We start from the raw sequence: 19,485 nt of genomic DNA on the forward strand, positions 1-19,485 counted from the left end.
CAAAAAGTGAAATTCTAATTGAATATAAACAGAATTAGAAAAAGCTGACCATGGAAATGTCATCACCACCACTGAGATAGATATTTAGCCAGAGGAACTGTGTTAGCATTCTCCAGAGAAACAGAACCAATAGGATATGTTTATATATAATAGTGAGAGACTTATGTTAAGGAATTGGCTCCCATGACTATGGAGGTTGGCAAGTCCAAAATCTGCATAGTGAACCAGTACACTGGAGACCGAGGTGAAAGCTGATATTGCAGTTCAAAATCTGACCAAATATCTGGACACGATGGCCCAATCAAGTTGACACATAAAATTAAGCATCACAGGAACTTGGTGAAGGTTTACTTATTGACATAACTGAAGAAAGTGGTTATGACAAGCCAGCTAAAGATGTCCCAGAGGAAGTCATGCTGGTAAACAAATAAACAAACAAAAAACCTTCACATTAAAGGAACTCTTGGAATATTTCACAACACTGAAAGCACACTAAAGGCACAAAGGATAAAATATTGGAAGCTAATCCAAACTTAGAAAGGAGCCTGACAATTCACCAAGGCATAGAAAAAATGCTCGTTCCATATCATAAAGATATACAACAGAAAAAGGCAAGCACTGTTGAAACTATTCTTGATAAGTGCAAAGAAATAAAACACTTTACTTCTGAATGCTTCTAATGCTTTAAATTGCATTGTACTAAATAACTACTAGTTTTGATATTTTTTCATTTATAACTTACAGTAACTAAATCTTTAATGTTTTGACACAACATTTTTAAAGATCACAAAACAATCAGTTTTCTCACATTGATCATTCAGATTGATTTTTCTGGCTTCTGTGTGCGTGGTCATTTTTATGATCCCAAAGTACCATGCAGAATGGGGACTGCCTGTGTGGTATTTCATTTAAAGAGGTTACCTGGTGGCTCAAATGGAATCTCTTTCTAAGAGGGTGGGAGAAGGGTATTAGCTCCTTTGCATACTCTGAAGTTCCTAATAAGGTGCAAGTATTTAGAAAATATTGGTTTCATTGTTTTAGTGGACAGTGACTCTGGGTCAGATGAAGACAGTGCAGTAATGTTAAGACAGCATTAGAAACAAGGTCTACACTTGGTCTCTGTCTAAACCTAAACTTCAGTTTCCTGATTCATCATGTGAGAGTAATAAGAGTGGTTACATCTGGGCTTCCCTGGTGGCGCCGTAGTTGAGAGTCCGCCTGCCGATGCAGGGAACACAGGTTCGTGCCCCGGTCCGGGAGGATCCCACATGCCGCGGCGGAGCGGCTAGGCCCGTGAGCCATGGCCGCTGAGCCTGCGCGTCCGGAGCCTGTGCTCCGCAACGGGAGAGGCCACAACAGTGAGAGGCCCGTGTACCGCAAAAAAAAAAAAAAAAAAAAAATTATGGGGTTGTTTTGAACATAGCACATAGCAAATGATAAATAAGTGTCTATAGGAAGAATGAGTGACCAGGATTCAGGTTGACCAAGAATAGTTACCCCACAAACTTCTCATAACCCTTCGGTTACAGTTGAGGCTAGGACATTAAGGCTGCCTGGCAACTGGTTAGAATGAGGGTGAGGGTAGGACCAACTATTTGGAGCGAGAAAGCCTGGTCCCTTGAAGGTACATATATCAGGACCAAAAGTGTTTAATCCTTTCTCCCAATCCTCATTCCCATTCCCCTTGACCTTTGTGCTCTCTGAATGGAGGCTGAATGGTTCAATTTGGGAAAAAGAGCAAAGGAATTAAAACTTGGGTCTGATCACGGGGTCTCCTAGCGGTGCCCGTTCTTGCATTTTTAGTTCTCTCTGTTGCCTCACTCCTCTCAGCAAAAAACAAACAAACAAAAAACAAAACCATGCTCAAGTCTTCCAACCCAGACAAAAGATGGATCTTATAACTGCCCACCCTGAGCTACTATTGTTCTATATATTCTTTTAAATTACCTGCCACCTCATCTGGATCTCTGAAGCTTTTGTCTCAAAGGCATCCAAGTGACTTCATAATTTCTAGTATCTGGTACTCAGCACTTAAGTTCTCTGATCAGAAAGTACAGCTTTCTGTCCACTGGCCACACTCTCCTCCTTGATGCCCCCCACCCCATGCCTCTGGGACGTAGCACCAAAGGTCCCAAGACTTCTTGTTTCTTTTGTCATTAAATGTGTCTTGTGCTCTGTCTTCGGACTTTGAACCCTTTATCCTTGTGTTCTAAAAGTTCTTCTGTGAACTTTTCATCATTCCAGCTGTGGGTATCTCACAAATCTACCCTTTCAGTCCTTACCCCTTTCTGGGCCCACATTTTGATTTACACAGCCCACCAGCATCTTAAATTCAATGTGTCTGCAATAAGAGAGAGTATTTTAAATGTGCTTCCCCTCCCTCTGCATTCATTCAACACCATCACTTCCAGAAGCAAGTTCTGATCCTAGCTAAACAGTTAGACATCGGAGAAAATGTCACTCTAGTTAGATACAGAGAACAAAGGAAACCAATCTCGACTCCTAAGCTTAGTAAGTTGTTGATATGGGTTTAAGTTAAAAGGTTTTAAATGTGTATTTTCCAGGAGAGTATTCTAGTCCACCAAATGAGATGAATTCTCCATGACATGAATGGGAGCAGCTTTGCATCTCTTCTGCAAATACCATTGGTTGCTAGTGTCACGAAATCATCATGGAGGCAGGTACCCAGGAGCAATGTTAAATGTCATTCTTATTTCTGTCTGCTGAGGATTACTCAACAGCAGCCCAATGCCCATTGTTCCTTGACTGCCTAACAGAAGGGACACCTGCATATATCCCAACACTATGTCCCTAACATTTTCCCAAATGATTCCCCACACACACCTTTCAGTTGACCCATGATATTCTTAAGCCTCCTAGAATGGATGTTGAGAGCATTGTATAGTGAAGGGGTAGGTGGCCAGGAAGCTGCTGTGTCCAGGCAAATGGACTTCTGGAGAGCTTTGGCTAAATTGGTGGAAACAACTCTTTTAACAACTGTCTGGATCAAAGTGATTACCTCCTGTCCCCCCATACTTGCTAGTTCTTCTTTCTGAATTTCATATTTTTGTTAATCTTAGATCCACAAGCTCAATACTGGGATAATCTTCAAAAATTTCTCTCTAAATCGGGCATTTATGCTATTGTTTGCTTACCATATTTCCCTTTTTCTAGAAATGACATCCCACACTCACCACTCATTCTCTCCAACACTAATTACAGGGGGAGGTCCCCTGTGTTCTAACATGATCCTATCTCCTACCCCAGCCGTTGTGGATCTGTTCCAGGGTGGGCATCTGAACGAACAAGGAAGAATTAGAGTATTAGAAAGACTTAAGCTGCAAGTAAAAGAAAACCTGACAACCAGTACCTTAATTTATTTTTTCTCATATAATAACAGCTCCAAAGGTAGGCAGCCCAGGGCTAGTGCATCTGCTCAAGGATGTAACCAGGACCCAGGCTCCTTCAATCTTACTGCTGTGCAAACTTTTTCATGGGACTTTCTTAATCTTGGTCGCAAAATGGTGCTGTAACTCCAGATATCACATACATATTACTATAGGAAAGAATTACAGAGGGGCTAAAGGCAGAACATAAAAGACATAAGGGGCAGGCACCATGGCTTTCTCTATTTAATAAAATTTTTCTGGAATATTTGGGTGGTATCTACACCTCTATGAAAAACTAATTTTAAAATTACTTTAGTTACATAAATCACAGCAAGATCTTTTTTTGACCCACTCCTAGAGTAATGAAAATAAAAACAAAAATAAACAAATGGAACCAAATTAAACTTAAAAGCTTTTGCACAGCAAAGGAAACCATAAACAAGATGAAAAGACAACCCTCAGAATGGGAGAAAATATTTGCAATTGAAGCAACTGACAAGAGATTAATCTCCAAAATATACAAACAGCTCATGCAGCTCAACATCAAAAGAAAACAAAGACAAAGTCAGAAAGAGAAAAACAAATATCGTATATTAACGCATGTATGTGGAACCTAGAAAAATGGTACAGATGAACTAGTTTGCAGGGCAGAAGTTGAGACACAGATGTAGAGAACAAACGTATGGACACCAAGGGGGAAAACTGCGGTGGTGTGGGGATGGTGGTGTGCTGAATTGGGCGATTGGGATTGAAATGTATACACTGATGTGTATAAAATTGATGACTAATAAGAACCTGCAGTATAAAAAAACAAACAAACAAAACAACTAATACTAAACTTTCTTTGAGTTATTTGTATGGAAATATGTTAATATAAATGTTTCAGACATTACATGAAATTTCTAAAAATCTTATATGTTCTGGTATAATGTTATAAGTCATAATTCTAGTTATTACTTTAAAATGTATATCTCAGAAATAACTAAATTTCCTTGTCAATTGCATTATTATGAACTTTCATCAAATCTTTAACCGTAGTCATTTTTAAGTCTTTTGTCATTTACAGACAGTTCTGGGTGTACTCTGATGCTTTCACAAAAATGTTCTATAAAAAGGTTTCACCTTCAAGGAATTCATGGAAAAGACTCTGACAAGTACAGGTTTCTGGTAACTGACTATGCTGCTGAACTGAATGAAAAGCATTTTCAGAACTCTAATGGAAAACTGATGAATTCATAAAAGTGCTAACAAAAGATCAAGATAAAAAAATTAATTATATGGGACTCAGTGAACTGATGAGGATGATTATAATTTTTGTGACTTTCTGTTTGAATAAAACAAACAAACAAACAACCTAACCAAAAAATGGGCAGAACACCTAATAGACATTTCTCCAAAGAAGACACACAGATGGCCAACAAACACATGAAAAGATGCTCAACATCACTAATTATTAGAGAAAAGCAAATCAAAGCTACAATGAGGTATCACCTCATACTGGTCTGAATGACCATCATCAAAAAAATCTACAAACAATAAATGCTGGAGAGGGTGTGAAGAAAAGAGAACCCTCTTACACTGTTGGTGGGAATGTAAATTGATACTGCCACTATGGAGAACAGTATGGAAGGTCCTTAAAAAACTAAAAATAGAACTACCATATGACCCAGCAATCCCACTCCTGGGCATATATCCGGAGAAAACCATAATTCCAAAAGACACATGCACCCCAATGTTCATTGCAGCACTATTTACAATAGCCAGGACATGGAAGCAACTTCAGTGTCCATCAACAGAGGAATGGATAAAGAAGATGTGGTACATATATACAATGGAATATTACTCAGCCATAAGAAGGAACAAAATTGTGCCATTTGCAGAGACGTGGATGGACCTAGAGACTGTCATACAGGGTGAAATAAGTCAGAAAGAGAAAAATAAATATCATATATTAATACATATATGTAGAATCTAGAAAAATGGTACAGATGAACCTACTTGCAAAGCAGAAATAGAGACACAGACGTAGATAACCAATGTATGGACACCAAGGGGGGACGGGGCGTGGGGTGGGATGAACTGGGAGATTGGGATTGACATATATACACTACTATGTTTAAAATAGATAACTAGGGACTTCCCTGGTGGCACAGTGGTTAAGAATCCGCTTGCCAGTGCAGGGGACACGGGTTCGAGCCCTGGTCCTGGAAGATCCCACATGCCGTGGAACGGCTAAGCCCATGCGCCACAACCACTGAGCTCACACACCACAACTACTGAAGCCCGCGCACCTAGAGCCTGTGCTCCGCAACAAGAGAAGCCACGGCAAGGGGAAGCCCGCGCACCACAATGAAGAGTAGCCCCCGCTCGCCACAACTAGAGAATTCCTGTGTGCAGCAACGAAGACCCAGCACAGCCAAAAATAATATAAATAAATAAATTTATATTAAAAAAAATAGATAACTAACAAGAACCTAATGTATAGCACAGGGAACTCTACTCAGTGTTCTGTGGTGACTTAAATGGGAAGGAAATCCAAAAAGGAGGGGATTATATATATATATATATATATATATAGTTATATATGTGTATAACTGATTCACTTTGCTGTACAGCAGAAACTAACACAACACTGTAAAGCAACTATGCTCCTATAAAAAAAATTACTTCAGTTAAAGAAAAAACAAATTAGCAACACCAAATTGAATTAGATATTTAGCCTACATTAGCTTTAAAAAACAATTATTTTAATGATTTGTGTAAATATTTGCGTCCAAAATCCTAAAAGTTCAAAATTCTAGGACAAAAATTGAGTAAAAATCTCAAAAATTCCACTTCTTTGCTAATCTCACTACTATCACCCCATGACCACCCTCATTAGAATTTCGGATAAATTGGCAGAAGTTTGCCAAGGCAAACATATCTGTTTGGCAGCACAGCTCATAATTATCCTGAGTTTCTGTATCTAGCAGAAAATAACAGAGCTGAGTCACTTGAATAACATTGGGTTGGTCAAAAAGTTCGTTCAGGTTTTTCGTACCATCTTATGAAAAACCCGAACGAACCTTTTGGCCAACCCAATACATTTCTTAAGTTTGGCTCTCAAAATTTGGGAATTGGTGAAAGCAGTACAATTTAGTTAAGGTACTGGGCATTATGACTGTGTGTGTGTTTTTAGAAGGCAGAAAATCTGCCAGAGGGATGTCAGAGTCTTTTCTAATTCTCTCCAGAAAAAGGCAGACTCATATACCATCAGCAGGCCTAAAGTCAGTTATGTTCAACAGGGCTTTGGGGCAGAGAGGAGGGGTTTACCCTCCTCTTATCCAGTTCATAAGGATTCTGGGAAGCATGTGGAGTTTAAAAAATGATACTAATATACCTATACTTCATGAGTTTGTATAAGTCTAGTCAGAATCATTTTGGCTGGTAGGGTCACACAGAACACACAGCAGTGCAGGAAACTGGGTTCAAAAAGGATGAGAATATCTACCTTACACCTTATGTCTTACAACTTACTCTAAACGTATGATTTGTCCCTGTCAGCTTTCTGATGCTTGAAATTGCTTGACAAGGGGATGCCTTTTACTCCACCCCAACAAATAACACTTACATACAAGTATCCTCCTTGGAGACAATTTGAACGCCTAGGAAGTGTGGTTTAAACTCACACTAATCAGGCTGTTAAGGTCTTTCTTAAGTGTACCATAACAAGGTGAAGGTAGGGAAGGCGCTGGAAACCAGAGGAGGAAATGAGAGAGGCCCTGCACATAGAAAGGCTAAGGGTGGGGAGGGGTGGAAACCTGGAAACTAGCACACAATTGGGCTCAAGTCCAGCCTATCTGACCAGGCAAATGTTCAAAACAGCCTGTGCCTGCTTATCTTTTACTAACTTTATGGGTATTCTCAGAATTAGAGCAATAATGAAGGGGGTTCTTAAAGGAAAATGGGCGAGAGAGGTTCCTTTTCATTAATGAGGTTCACTTATCACCACCAGGCTCAGTCAAAACCCATCACAGGGCTTCCCTGGTGGCGCAGTGGTTGAGAGTCCACCTGCCGATGCAGGGGACACGGGTTCGTGCCCCAGTCCGGGAAGATCCCACATGCTGTGGAGCGGCTAGGCCTGCGAGCCATGGTCGCTGAGCCTACGCGTCCGGAGCCTGTGCTCCACAACGGGAGAGGCCACAACAGTGAGGCCCGCGTACCGCAAAAAAACAAAAACAAACAAAAAAACCCCATCACAGGCATCTAGAAAAGGCAAACAAAGCCTTCCCTGAGTGATAGTTCTTTTTCTGTTGTTTAAAAAATTAAGGTATAATTGACATATAATATTAAATTAGTTTTAGGTGTACAACATAATGATTTTATATATGTATCTATTGCAAAATGATCACTGCAATTAACTAGTTAACATCCATCACCACACATAGTTACAAATTTTTTTTCTTGTGATAAGAATTTTTAAGATCTACTCTTTTAGCAACTTTCAAATATACAGTATAGTATTGTTAACTATAGTCATCATGCTGTATCTTATATCCACAGGACTTATTTATTTTATAACTGAAAGTTTGTACCTTTTAACCCCCTTCATCAGTTTTGCCCCCTCTCCCTCTCCCCTCACATCTCACTGTCTCACAACTCTCTTTCTTCTTGATTCCTTTGGAGCGTCTGGCAGTGTCTCCTGCTCAGTCTGCCCTCTGTTCATTCATTCTATAAACATTCAGAGCCAGCCACACGCTAGGCATTGTGGTAGGTGCTGGGGACACAAAGACCCTGCTCTCACGAAGCTCACAGTCTGGTGGGGTAGACGGATGTGTTGTCTGTAGGACAAGTGTTAGGTAGGGGTGAGCACAGGAGCCTAGAGGAGGAGAAGATGCTATCCAAGTCAGCCTGGGAGGGTCAGGGATGGCATCAGTGGGAGGTGAAGCCAGATCCCAGTTCTGAAAGGCACAAAAGAGTTGCCCAGGTAGAGAGAGGTGAGGCAGGAATGGGATTAGGAGTGACAAAGTGATTGTGGGCAGGTGCATAGGCCCAGGACCCAGGATGCCGCAAGGATATCCGATAGGGCTGAGGCCCCAAACTGCCCTGTGGATCTTTCTTCTCTGAACACAGACACCGTCTGTCCTTCACCTCCTCCCTTACACCTTGAGGTGTTCTTTTCAATGGTCTAGACCAGTCAAGGAGGGTTAATACCCAGCTAATGTTTCTTAATCCCTCCCCCACAGAGCTCCCAGACCCTCCCTCACCCTGTTGAGGGCTAAACCTCCTTAAGGTTCTTCGGCTCTGGTTTCTCCCCTGCCAAAAGACCTGCCAGGCTTCCAGGCTGGGTTTGGGCCCCTCTTGGTGCTCACTCAGTCCCCATGTTCCCTGCAGTGGGCTGCATTATACACTGATAGTTCTTATCTTTTCTTTCCTTTGCCAACTCAGCCTCCCGGCAAGTTACACTACAGCTAAAAGCTTCCCCCAACGTAGTTCATTCACTTCTTAATCCAGGCCTTTAACATTAGAGAATCTGCTAGAGAGTCAAGCATGCCCACCAACAATATGCTCTGTGTAAGAGCTGCTGGATGCTGTTGTGGTTGATAAAATATACTGCCTTGAAAAACTGGTTTGACCCGCAGCCATGGAATTTCCATCACTGCATCTAGCCACCAAGAAAAAACGTAGAAACCACCACCAGTGGCTTACGTAATTATCTACTACTAGAAATTAAAATCATCCTGGAGACTTAAGGGACGAATTAGCCCATGACAGTCCTTCTTACACTCTTATGTCCAGACAACATGGAACTGTGGCATGGTTACAGGAACAAAAAAAATCTACCAAACCTATGTTAGCTTCTTTCCTCATTTCTCTTAACGTGTGTGTGTGTGTGTGTGTGTGTGTGTGTGTGTGTGCGTGCATGTGCGCGCTGTGGGTGAGAAGAGGAAGGAGTGTGAATGTCTGTCCTGCCTAGCTTACCGGAGTTGCTGCAAGTACTAAACGTGAGAAATACTTGGCAGCACTCTACAACTGTAGGATCCGTATGTTTAAATCTCTTCTTCCTTGAGCAGCCAGACACACCAGTTCCTAAGTTTTATGCCGGTTTAGTAATAAAACACTTTGCTTTTCCTAGTTCCAAAATAATTAGGTGGGCACTGTAATCGTTGTGTTTTTTTTTTTTTTTTTTTGCGGTACACGGGCCTCTTACTATTGTGGCCTCTCCCGTTGCGGAGCACAGGCTCCGGAAGCGCAGGCTCAGCGGCCATGGCTCACGGGCCCAGCCGCTCTGCGGCATGCGGGATCTTCCCGAACCGGGGCACGAACCCGTGTCCCCTGCATCGGCAGGCAGACTCTCAACCACTGCGCCACCAGGGAAGCCCAAGTGGGCACTGTAAAAGCAAGGCCTGGGAAGATTTTTATGATACAACTGTGATATGGAGTTGATCCCAGAAAGTCTTTTCCTAGGATTTTCTTAGGAGTCCTTTAACTAGCTTTTCCGACTCCTTTTAAAAACTAGCCCATAGGTAAGGAGTTTCCCAGGCTCCGCCCCCACCAATCCTACAAGCTCTAGAAGCTCTAGAGGACCAGAACCGGGGACGAAGGGGCCATCTATACATACAGGAGGCAGGGTTTGCAAGGCTGTTTAGAAATGTAAGTTGGGCAGGGGTCTCTGGCCACATTTCTCCCCGGTTAGCCCTCAGCGCGTCCAGCCCTACTTTGTCTTCTCCCTGTGATTGGGTGAACCGCAGACCAGAGGTTGTACGTGACAAGACGGCCTCTTTTATCTCCGCCTTCGCTTCCACTGCCCTCTCCTACCCAGCACCCCAGTTCTCTACCCGTGGGCCCCGCCCTTCTGGGGACGGTGGATTCTTTTATCTCCCGGGCGCGCCCCTGCAGGCGGCGATAGGAGCCGGGACTACAGCTCCCGGCATCCTACGCCGGGGAGCCGACCCGGTAGTAGCTCTTTTCTGGCGAAGTTTCACTGTGCCTGCGCCGCTCGCTGCTCGCCGCTCGCCGCTCGGAACTCCAGAGGGCTCAGGGGCCTGTCTGCGGGAGGTGGGCACTGCCCAGGGTGACAGTGCGGGAGTATGGCCATGCACCTGGGCAAGCTGAGCGCGGGCCCCTGCTGGCTCGCGGCGCGGGGCGGCTGCGGGGAGCTGCGCTCTTGGTCCCTGCGCTCTTGGTCCCTGCGCTGCGCGGCCGGACGCTTCTGCCGCCCCCCTGGCACCGCTTGCCCCGAGCAGAACCGCGGGCTGGGGTACGGCCCTACTGCGGGAGGCGGCCCCCGGCTAAGGACCGGGCTGGCCGCGGGGCTGGCCGCGGGGCTGGCGGGGCTGGCCGGGCTGGCCGCCGCCGCCTTCGGGCACGTGGAGCGGGCGGAGATGGCGAGCAAGAGCTCGGGGGCGCCGAGCCCCTCGCCGGGGAGGCCGGAGGAGGAGGACGACGAGCTGGCCCGCCGCTGCAGCTGCTTCATGGCCTCGCCTGTGACCGACCTGCACGAGCTGCGGAGGAGGCCGGGCGACATGAAGACCAAGATGGAGCTGCTGATCCTGGAGACCCAGGCCCAGGTGTGCCAGGCGCTGGCAGAGGTGGACGGGGGCGCCCGCTTCTCTGTGGACCGGTGGGAGAGGAAGGAAGGTGAGGAGGTCGGCCCCTAGCGGGAGGTGGAGATGGGGAAGAGAGGTCGGGCTTTAGTTTGCAGGCAGAAAATGACTCAGAATAGGGGATGGGAGTAAGGAAAGGGGTACCTACACAGCGGCTGCTAGGTTAAAAGGGACACCTTTAAAACGATTGACACTGACAGGGTCATCAGCCCTCAGCTTGCAGGTGTGGACCCAGATCTGCTGTCACTCTAGTACTGGACATTTAAAAAATCTTTGCAATTTTATATGGCATTTTTCATACAAGTCTTAAGGTCAGTTTTAGCCAACAGGCTTGGATGTCCAAGGTTGTAACTGAGCATAGATTTTCTCCACATTTCCTCTGCTTCTCTGGGTGCGTTTACCCTTTCTTTTCCTTTGGAGATGGAAAAAGAAAGTCATCTCCTCTTTACTAAGGGTGAACCAGTCTCCTCCAGCTGAGGGAGTTACTGTGTCATTGTGTCTTTTCCCCAGGTTGCGCAAGAAATAGTTGACCTGGCTTGTCAGTAGTTCTGCCAAATGCACCCATCAGATTTCGTGCCAGGAAAATCTTTATTTCCACTGGTAAAATACTTAAGTATTATAACCTAGTACTTATAGTGTCCTACATTCATGACCATGTTATTGCCTATACAGTGAAACCTTACATCTAGGTCATAAACTTAAAGGATTTCTGATTCTTCTTACCTGGGACTACTGCAGCAACTTCTCATCAGCTGATTTGGGGCTGTGATACTGCCACATTTATTTTAAATGAAGTTAAATCTGGTTTTCATAGTGTTTTCCATCTTATAATTTTTTTTAATTAATTTATTTTTGGCTGTGTTGGGTCTTGGTTGCTGCGCGCAGGTTTTCTCTGGTTGTGGTGAGCGGGAGCTACTCTTTGTTGCGGCATGTGGGCTTCTCATTGGGGTGGCTTGTTGCGGAGCACAGGCTCTAGGTGCGTGGGCTTCGGTAGTTGTGGCACGTGGGCTCAGTAGTTGTGGCTCACAGGCTCTAGAACGCAGCCTCAGTAGTTGTGGTGCATGGGCTTAGTTGTTAGTTGCTCCGCAGCATGTGGGATCTTCCAGGACCAGGGCTCGAACCCGTGTCCCCTGCATTGGCAGGCAGATTCTTAACCACTGCCACCAGGGAAGTCCTCCATCTTCTAATTTTTTAAGTGAAGACTGTTGAATCAGGACACAACCTGGACTAGCTGTGTGACCTTCAGTAGTTACTTTTTGTGCCTCTGTTTCCTCATCTATGAAATGAAATTATAAATAACATATGAATGTATTATAAGGATAAAATAAGGTGTATATATATGAAGTGCTGCAAATATTGTTTGATGCTTAGAAAGCACTGAGACAAATTGTTTGGGCCACTTACTAGTTGTGTGTTTTTGGAGAAAGTATTTTGCCTTTCTGGGCCTCAGTTTTCTCATTTGAAATATACAAGGGTCGTACTGGATCATCTCATGTCCCATCCAGCTCTAAAACTTTTTAGAAATAAAACAAGCCAAACATGAAGCTTCATGAAACAATTAACTCTTGTGGTACCTCTAGTGTCTTCAAAAAACAAACCAGCTACTAGTAGTAAAGCTCATATACCTAAATGTTAATGTGTCTCACTCAGTTCAAGCTTCCGAATTCCTTAAGCATTTCAGTATCTGTTTTTTAATTACCTGTAAACAAAATTAAAAGGCAAACAGCACACTGAGAAAAAACAATTGAAACAATGTGGAGCTCTTAAATTTGGCAATACAGGAACACTCTTTGAATGTACTTATTCCTGTTTTTAATCTTAGCTTTCTCTCATGTATCACAACCAACAGCTGCCGTTCTGAACAGTCTTATTTGAAGGGAAACTATTCCAGTGATTCATTTTAGATGATGACATAAGGATGTAGGAGAGTATTCGGTTGGGTGGTGTGGGGAGATAAAATATTCACCCATGATCAGTAGCAAATGTCATAAAGCTAAGCTGGTTATCTAATTTTATTGTACTTAAAAATTATAAATATGCTGATATTATGGAAGATTTGGAAAATAGAGGAGGAAAATAACTCCTAATCCCACCACCTTCGTGCAGCAGTTGTTTTTAACTTCCCATATACCCTTAACATTCTCTCCTCATTTTACATTTCCATAAACAGGAGGTGGTGGCATCAGCTGTGTACTTCAAGATGGGCATGTTTTTGAAAAGGCCGGGGTGAGCATTTCTGTCGTTCATGGAAATCTTTCTGAGGAAGCAGCAAAACAGATGAGAAGCAGAGGAAAAAAGCTAAAGACGAAAGATGGTAAATCAGACAATCTCCTTTAATAGTCCCTGTAAACCTTTTCTCCTGGCAAGTTTTATTTATAAAGTACATATTGCTTCTGTAAAATTCCATCTGGGTGCCTATGCCAGCTGAGCATGTTCACAATTACTTTTTTTTTTTAACATCTTTATTGGAGTATCATTGCTTTACAATGGTGTGTTCATTTCTACTTTATAACAAAGTGAACCAGCTATACGTATACATATATCCCCATATCTCCTCCCTCTTGCGTCTCCCTCCCACTCTCCCTATCCCACTCCTCTAGGCTGTCACAAAGCACCGAGCTGATCTCCCTGGGCTATGCGGCTGCTCCCCACTAGCTATCGATTTTACATTTGGTAGTGTATATATGTCCATAGTTATGAAGAACCTAGGGGCAGGACAGGAATAAAGACGCAGACATAGAGAACGGACTTGAAGACACAGTGACTTTTTGTTTTTCGTGGTGCGCGGGCCTCTCACTGTTGTGGCCTCTCCCGTTGCGGAGCACAGGCTCCGGACGCGCAGGCTCAGCGGCCATGGCTCACGGACCCAGCCGCTCCACGGCATGTGGGATCTTCCCGGACCGGGGCACGAACCTGTGTCCCCTGCATCGGCAGGCGGACTCTCAACCACTGCGCCACCAGGGAAGCCTGACACAGTTACTTTTTAAAAATTATATTTTAAGAGACAAATTGAAAATCAACCTTTGAAAATTGATTCAGAAACCATGTTGGAGTTAATTTGTATCAAGCCAGGTGATCGAGTGCAGCTCACTGCATGTTTTACTTTCCAGGTAAATTGCCGTTTTCTGCTATGGGCGTGAGCTCTGTTATCCACCCCAAGAATCCTCATGCTCCCACTATCCATTTCAACTACAGATACTTTGAAGTAGAAGAAGCCGACGGTAAGGGCTCTGGAGGTGTGGAAAGTATTATTGTGCAAAATGTGTATTTTAAAACACATTAGGGGGCATAACATCTAAAATCAAGAAAAAATAAATACCATCTTAACTAGGTTTTTTGGGAAACGTGAAAGCTTATTCCTTGGCAGGTGTAATGGATTATTTATTAGGTGTGAAAAGTGAAAGTGGTATTGGCTGGTCTCTGGCATACCCATTTTCCTCCAACACACAAGGAATGATTTAATGAACCCGAACTTAAAGTGCACACAGGGTTCTTTGCAAATATAAATTTATTACATCCAAAGGAAAACCTCACGTGCAGTGTTTAGTTGCCATTGAGAACTTGCTTTTGGAAATTATTTTCCACATGTGTAGCTTTGCCACTCACTAGTGCATTGTCAGTGGGTTTAAGATGGGGTGCAGTTGATCATGCTTCATTATGTAAATATAGTTCCAGTCTATGTTTGCCATTAGCTAGGCCAGCTGTTACCCTGTCAGAGCACCTGTGCAGTGCACGCCACGCCTTTTGGTGTCTCTGCAGGTGATGGCATTTAAAGCAACGTATTTAACTTTTCCTTTTGAGTAGTGTGCTGCATCTCAAAGTCCACATCAGAATCACATGTCTCGGTTTGGTAGGTAACAAGCAGTGGTGGTTTGGTGGTGGATGTGACCTTACCCCAACATACTTGAACCAAGAGGATGCAGTGCATTTTCACAGGACTCTAAAGAAGGCTTGTGACCAGCATGGTCCAGATCTCTACCCCAAATTTAAAAAATGGTAGGTAAAGTTATTGAACTTTTCATGACCGCTAAGTATTTTCCATTCCTTTTGTAGATCCTGAAGGCACTACCGTGTCACTAAGTATCTTTTTCAGCTTATGAAGGTTGAACTGTTTCCTTCCTCCCTCCCTTCCTTCCTTTCACCAGAAGTGAGATACGAGTTTTAAGTGGTTTTAATACATTATTTTCTTAGGAATATTTGAATGTCTGTGATAAAAATTGGGCAGCAATATCATTTTTGATACCAGATGTTTTAGGATATAAACTTGAAGGTGATATATGCCTGAGAATCAGAGGCTTTTTAATCCTAAAGTGGGATATTAAATTCTCATCCCACACGAGGATTATCTCGTTGCCATGGAAATGTGTTAGGGCATGGAAAGGGTTGGAGAACTATTAGGAGAGGTGCAAATGTACCGGAGATTTTGGACAAGGAGAAAGTGGGATTGGAAACTTTGTGAAAGGAACTCTAATGGTAAAGAAAAAAGGTGTGAGGAGACCCAGGATATTTGGTAGATGTGGAATGGAGTCTGTGCATAAGTTGTTTGGAATAATAATGTACTCAACACTGCTTAGAGCTAATTGCCATTCTAGAAAAAGGAGGAACAGAAAGGGTTTTTGGGTTTTTTTTTTTTTTTTGCTTTGCTTTTAGTGCTAATATTTGTGGAATCTTGATGTTATTTATCTAAGAATATGGAGTTCAGCTTTAAAATCCTCAGAAATTATAAAACATTTAAATAACCTCTCTTTGATTTGACATTACCACGAAACACTGGACAGCTATGGACACACAGATGTAGGATGAAGGGTTGTTTTTCTCTTACAAATCAGCTTCCTTTCAGGAGGAGGATTGGTGGGGTAGATATTCTCTCTCTCTTTTTGTTTTTTGGTTTCCTTTTATCGCTATTACTGAAGAACTTTATCTGAGTAGTATTAATAAAATATCTAGGATGCGGGCTAGCCAAAAATTTTAGTATACGTATTTAGTAAATCTCTTCATTTCATAATATCATGAAAAGAGATTTGGAAATAACATGATTTAGTTAAAGCTGGCTTTACAGCCTTGCTCAGGATATACTTTAATTCTGTTAATAAAATGTACCTGTGAAGAAAAGCCAGGAAGTCACAGTCAAGGTGAATTATACCAGCACATCAGTTCTAGGGATTTGCATCTGCTGCCTTTTTTTTTTTTTAAACTTTAAGCTATTAAGGCTATTTTTAAGATAACCTTTTCAATAGTTTTTAGTTTTTGTTTGTACAGGTCTTCTATTTAGGAACCCTCATTATACAGAGATAATGAAAACTATTTCCAGGATGTAAACTATACTGCAAATTTAGCAATTAGGAAAGACTTAGGAAATCTGCTCTAGTAGGCACAGGTGGGGAAAGAGTCAAAAACAAATTGATAGTTTCATGTGCTGGTTCACAAGGGCAACCTTTAATGTTCTGAAGACTCTTATTCTCTGAACATTTCCTTCCACCAACCCTCCCCCGAGTTATGCATGCTATAGAGTCATCACATTTTATTGCCGAAAGAGACCTTAGAGATAATTTACTCTGCCTTCCTTTGGTGAATAAGAACTGATTCAGACAGCTTAGGGGTTAGCACTCCATCAAGGACCTGGTTTGTGTCATTGTTGGTAGAGGATTCCTGCCTGCTGCAAAAGTAGCAGTGCTTCTGAGGGCAGCAGCACCACTTGTTTTAAGAAATACAGTGCTTAAAAAAAAAGAAGGAAATACAGTATTAATAGTGGACTCTGTTTCTTTTCAGTAAAGGTCTTAAGAGTGCCACATCTTCAGATAGACATGTATTAGCTTGCCTGTTGCTTTGTAGGTAAAAGTGTAAGCATTTTCTTCGTTGTTGATAACTGCAGGAAATCTGTCTAAAACTCTAGTTTCATTTTCAGACATGGACAAAAAGTGAGGGCGCTGTGCTGGCATTAGTCAGGGATGGTGCTCTAAGCTGAAATGCTCACACTGATTTTCATGTCTGTCTGTTTTTTCCTCTTTGGTCCCTGATTTGGCCTTGCTGTATTTTCCAGGTGTGACGATTACTTTTTTATAGCCCATCGTGGGGAGCGGAGGGGCATCGGGGGTATCTTTTTTGATGACCTTGACTCTCCATCCAAGGAGGAGGTCTTTTGCTTTGTGCAGAGCTGTGCCCAGGCTGTCATTCCTTCTTATATCCCCCTTGTGAAAAAGCACTGTGATGACTCCTTCACCCCCCGGGAGAAGTTGTGGCAGCAGCTCCGGAGAGGACGGTGAGTGAGTGACCGGAGAATGAACCGTCTCATTGCGTAACTCTGGGGTGGGTAGGAGGTCGGGAAGTGGGGCAGCCGTAATCAGAGTGGATGATATGTTGTCTTGGGCAGATACTTTGTCAGAGTTTTTTTTGTTTGTTTGTTTTTTTGTTTTTTTTTTTTTGGTGGTACACGGGCCTCTCACTGTTATGGCCTCTCCCGCCGCGGAGCACAGGCCCCGGACGCGCAGGCTCAGCGGCCATGGCCCACGGGCCCAGCCGCTCCGTGGCACGTGGGATCCTCCCAGACCGGGGCGCGAACCCGTGTCCCCTGCATCGGCAGGCGGACTCTCAACCACTGCGCCACCAGGGAAGCCCTGTCAGAGTTTTGTTAATACTCACCCTAATTTCTTTTCATAACTAGATAAATATCAAGTGAATTAAGAAACATTGTATAAAATAGTATTATAAAAAGAGCAAAGTTTGTTTAACTTGTGTATACATTGGAGAACCATATTAGGCCTATAGTAAGAACTTGTTGAATTTATTTCTGCTGATTTCTTATAGTTTCTTCTAGCAAGACCTTCCAGCCTTACGCCAAGATAGGGGAATCATGTAATGTTTTTGCTGCTTTGTAAATTTGGAATCACACATTTTTTTCATTTATCTTTAGGTTTTCATGGAAGGTGTTATGATGAAAATAATCACTTCAGAAATCATTTACACTTAATGATAGTATTTATTAATTATGGAGATGTTAATATGTGCTGGCTAATATGTTAGGCAGTTTGCATCTAAATTTCTTCACAAAGCTGTGAGATTGGTGTAATTATCATCATTTTACAGATGACAAAACTTAGCAAAGTAAGTCCCTTGCCCAAGTTTACACAGCTAGTAAATAAAAGATCCCAGGTGTGGAACCAGGTCATCGTGCCTTCAAAACTTGCAGACTTTCTTAGATGTGAATGAAGTTAAGTAGGTCTTATTTCTGACTGCGATGCTCACCTTAGCCACCCTGCGTTGTGCACGCAGCTTGGTGAGCTCAGTTGGGTGACCAGCGTGAGGTCATCTTCAGCAGGGGTGTGATTGTGAATCAGCTCCAAATTATCCAGTCTTCCCTCTCACAGCGGTTTCTCATTACCATCTTAATTGCACGTGTACTACTGGTCCATGGCTATAAAATGGATTTTCTCATTTATGTTAATTTTGTCTCAGGCATATGAAACTTTGGGTACTTAAGGAGGTAAAGCTAAAAGGTCAACTTAGATAATGTTCAAAGTCTCAAGGTAAATGTTTGTTGTTTATTCTTTCTTAGGACTACCTCTGCTTGCTTGCTCCCTGTTTATAAACTTGGGAAAATGAGAATTGATTACGTGTTCTTGTTAGACAGTTCTTTAACAGTGCTTCTGTTTCGGGACGTTATGCATCTGTTTTGGGACTTTTTTTTTTTTTTTTTTTGGTCCTATGATTTCCCAGATACACCTTTACTACTCCTTCCCTTCACTTGAGTTGATTAGGTGCCTCCTATGGCTAGGGACCATGCTGGGAAAAGCTCACAGTGTAGTGGGGAAGACCATCCTAAGAGGATGATTTAAAACTCTGTGGAAACAACAACAACAAACTCCAATAAAAAACAAACAAGAAACTAAAAAAAGAAAAACTCTGTGGAAAGTGCAATGTTCTAGTTTTGCGTAAGATTTCTTACGCAAAGCTGGCAGGTTTCATGAATACTAATGAGGTGTGAAGCCTTGAAAACTTCTTGGACATAGGAATGATGTTTTATTTTGTTTGTTTTGTTTTTTATTATTAATTGACAACATATTTTGAAAGTTCCATTTGTGTGTATCATTTCATGTCCGTGTTTTTTGAATTAGGCAGAAGTGTGGGGTATTAGGTTGATTTTCTGTGGTGTGGTGGGTGACTGTACTTTCAAAGAGAGGCTCCTTCTACCACCCATATCTCTGGGCCTTAAAATGGCAGAAATCTCTGGGGCTTAAGATAACCCCAGCTCTTTGCTGCGGTTATGAGCCCTGTCTTCACTTTCTTACACGGCATTCATAACCCATTATCTATATTACTCTTCCCCACTTCCTCGCATCCCCTTCTGTATGACTTTCCCCTGCAGTGGTTAGGCTGCTTCTCTTTTGACTTTGCAGCCTCTTACTTGGCTATCTCATTGAGTCTCTTGTCCTCAGTTACTACTATTCTCTCCCCAGACCTTGAACCTCCAGTCTTAGTCTCCTTTTTTGTTTTGCTGTATTTTGGGAAAGGGA

At 42.8% G+C, this 19,485-nt stretch overlaps 1 protein-coding gene across 2 annotated transcripts in view; it reads left to right on the top strand.

Moving 5' to 3' along the window:
• The window catches only part of CPOX (coproporphyrinogen oxidase), an 84,590-nt gene that overhangs the window by 60,324 nt on the left and 4,781 nt on the right, over positions 1-19,485 (top strand). The window contains exons 3-7 of one of the 2 annotated variants that reach the window (XM_019922687.3): positions 9,896-11,009; positions 13,146-13,289; positions 14,086-14,196; positions 14,830-14,971; positions 17,016-17,234. In XM_019922687.3, the coding sequence (XP_019778246.1) occupies positions 10,460-11,009; positions 13,146-13,289; positions 14,086-14,196; positions 14,830-14,971; positions 17,016-17,234 (1,166 nt within the window). In that variant the 5' untranslated portion in view covers positions 9,896-10,459. The remainder of the gene's footprint in view (positions 1-9,895; positions 11,010-13,145; positions 13,290-14,085; positions 14,197-14,829; positions 14,972-17,015; positions 17,235-19,485) is intronic. The other variant, XM_073804352.1, reaches the window with a different exon arrangement.

This window comes from Tursiops truncatus, chromosome 4 (assembly GCF_011762595.2).
Source record: "Tursiops truncatus isolate mTurTru1 chromosome 4, mTurTru1.mat.Y, whole genome shotgun sequence".
Lineage (NCBI taxonomy): Eukaryota > Metazoa > Chordata > Mammalia > Artiodactyla > Delphinidae > Tursiops > Tursiops truncatus.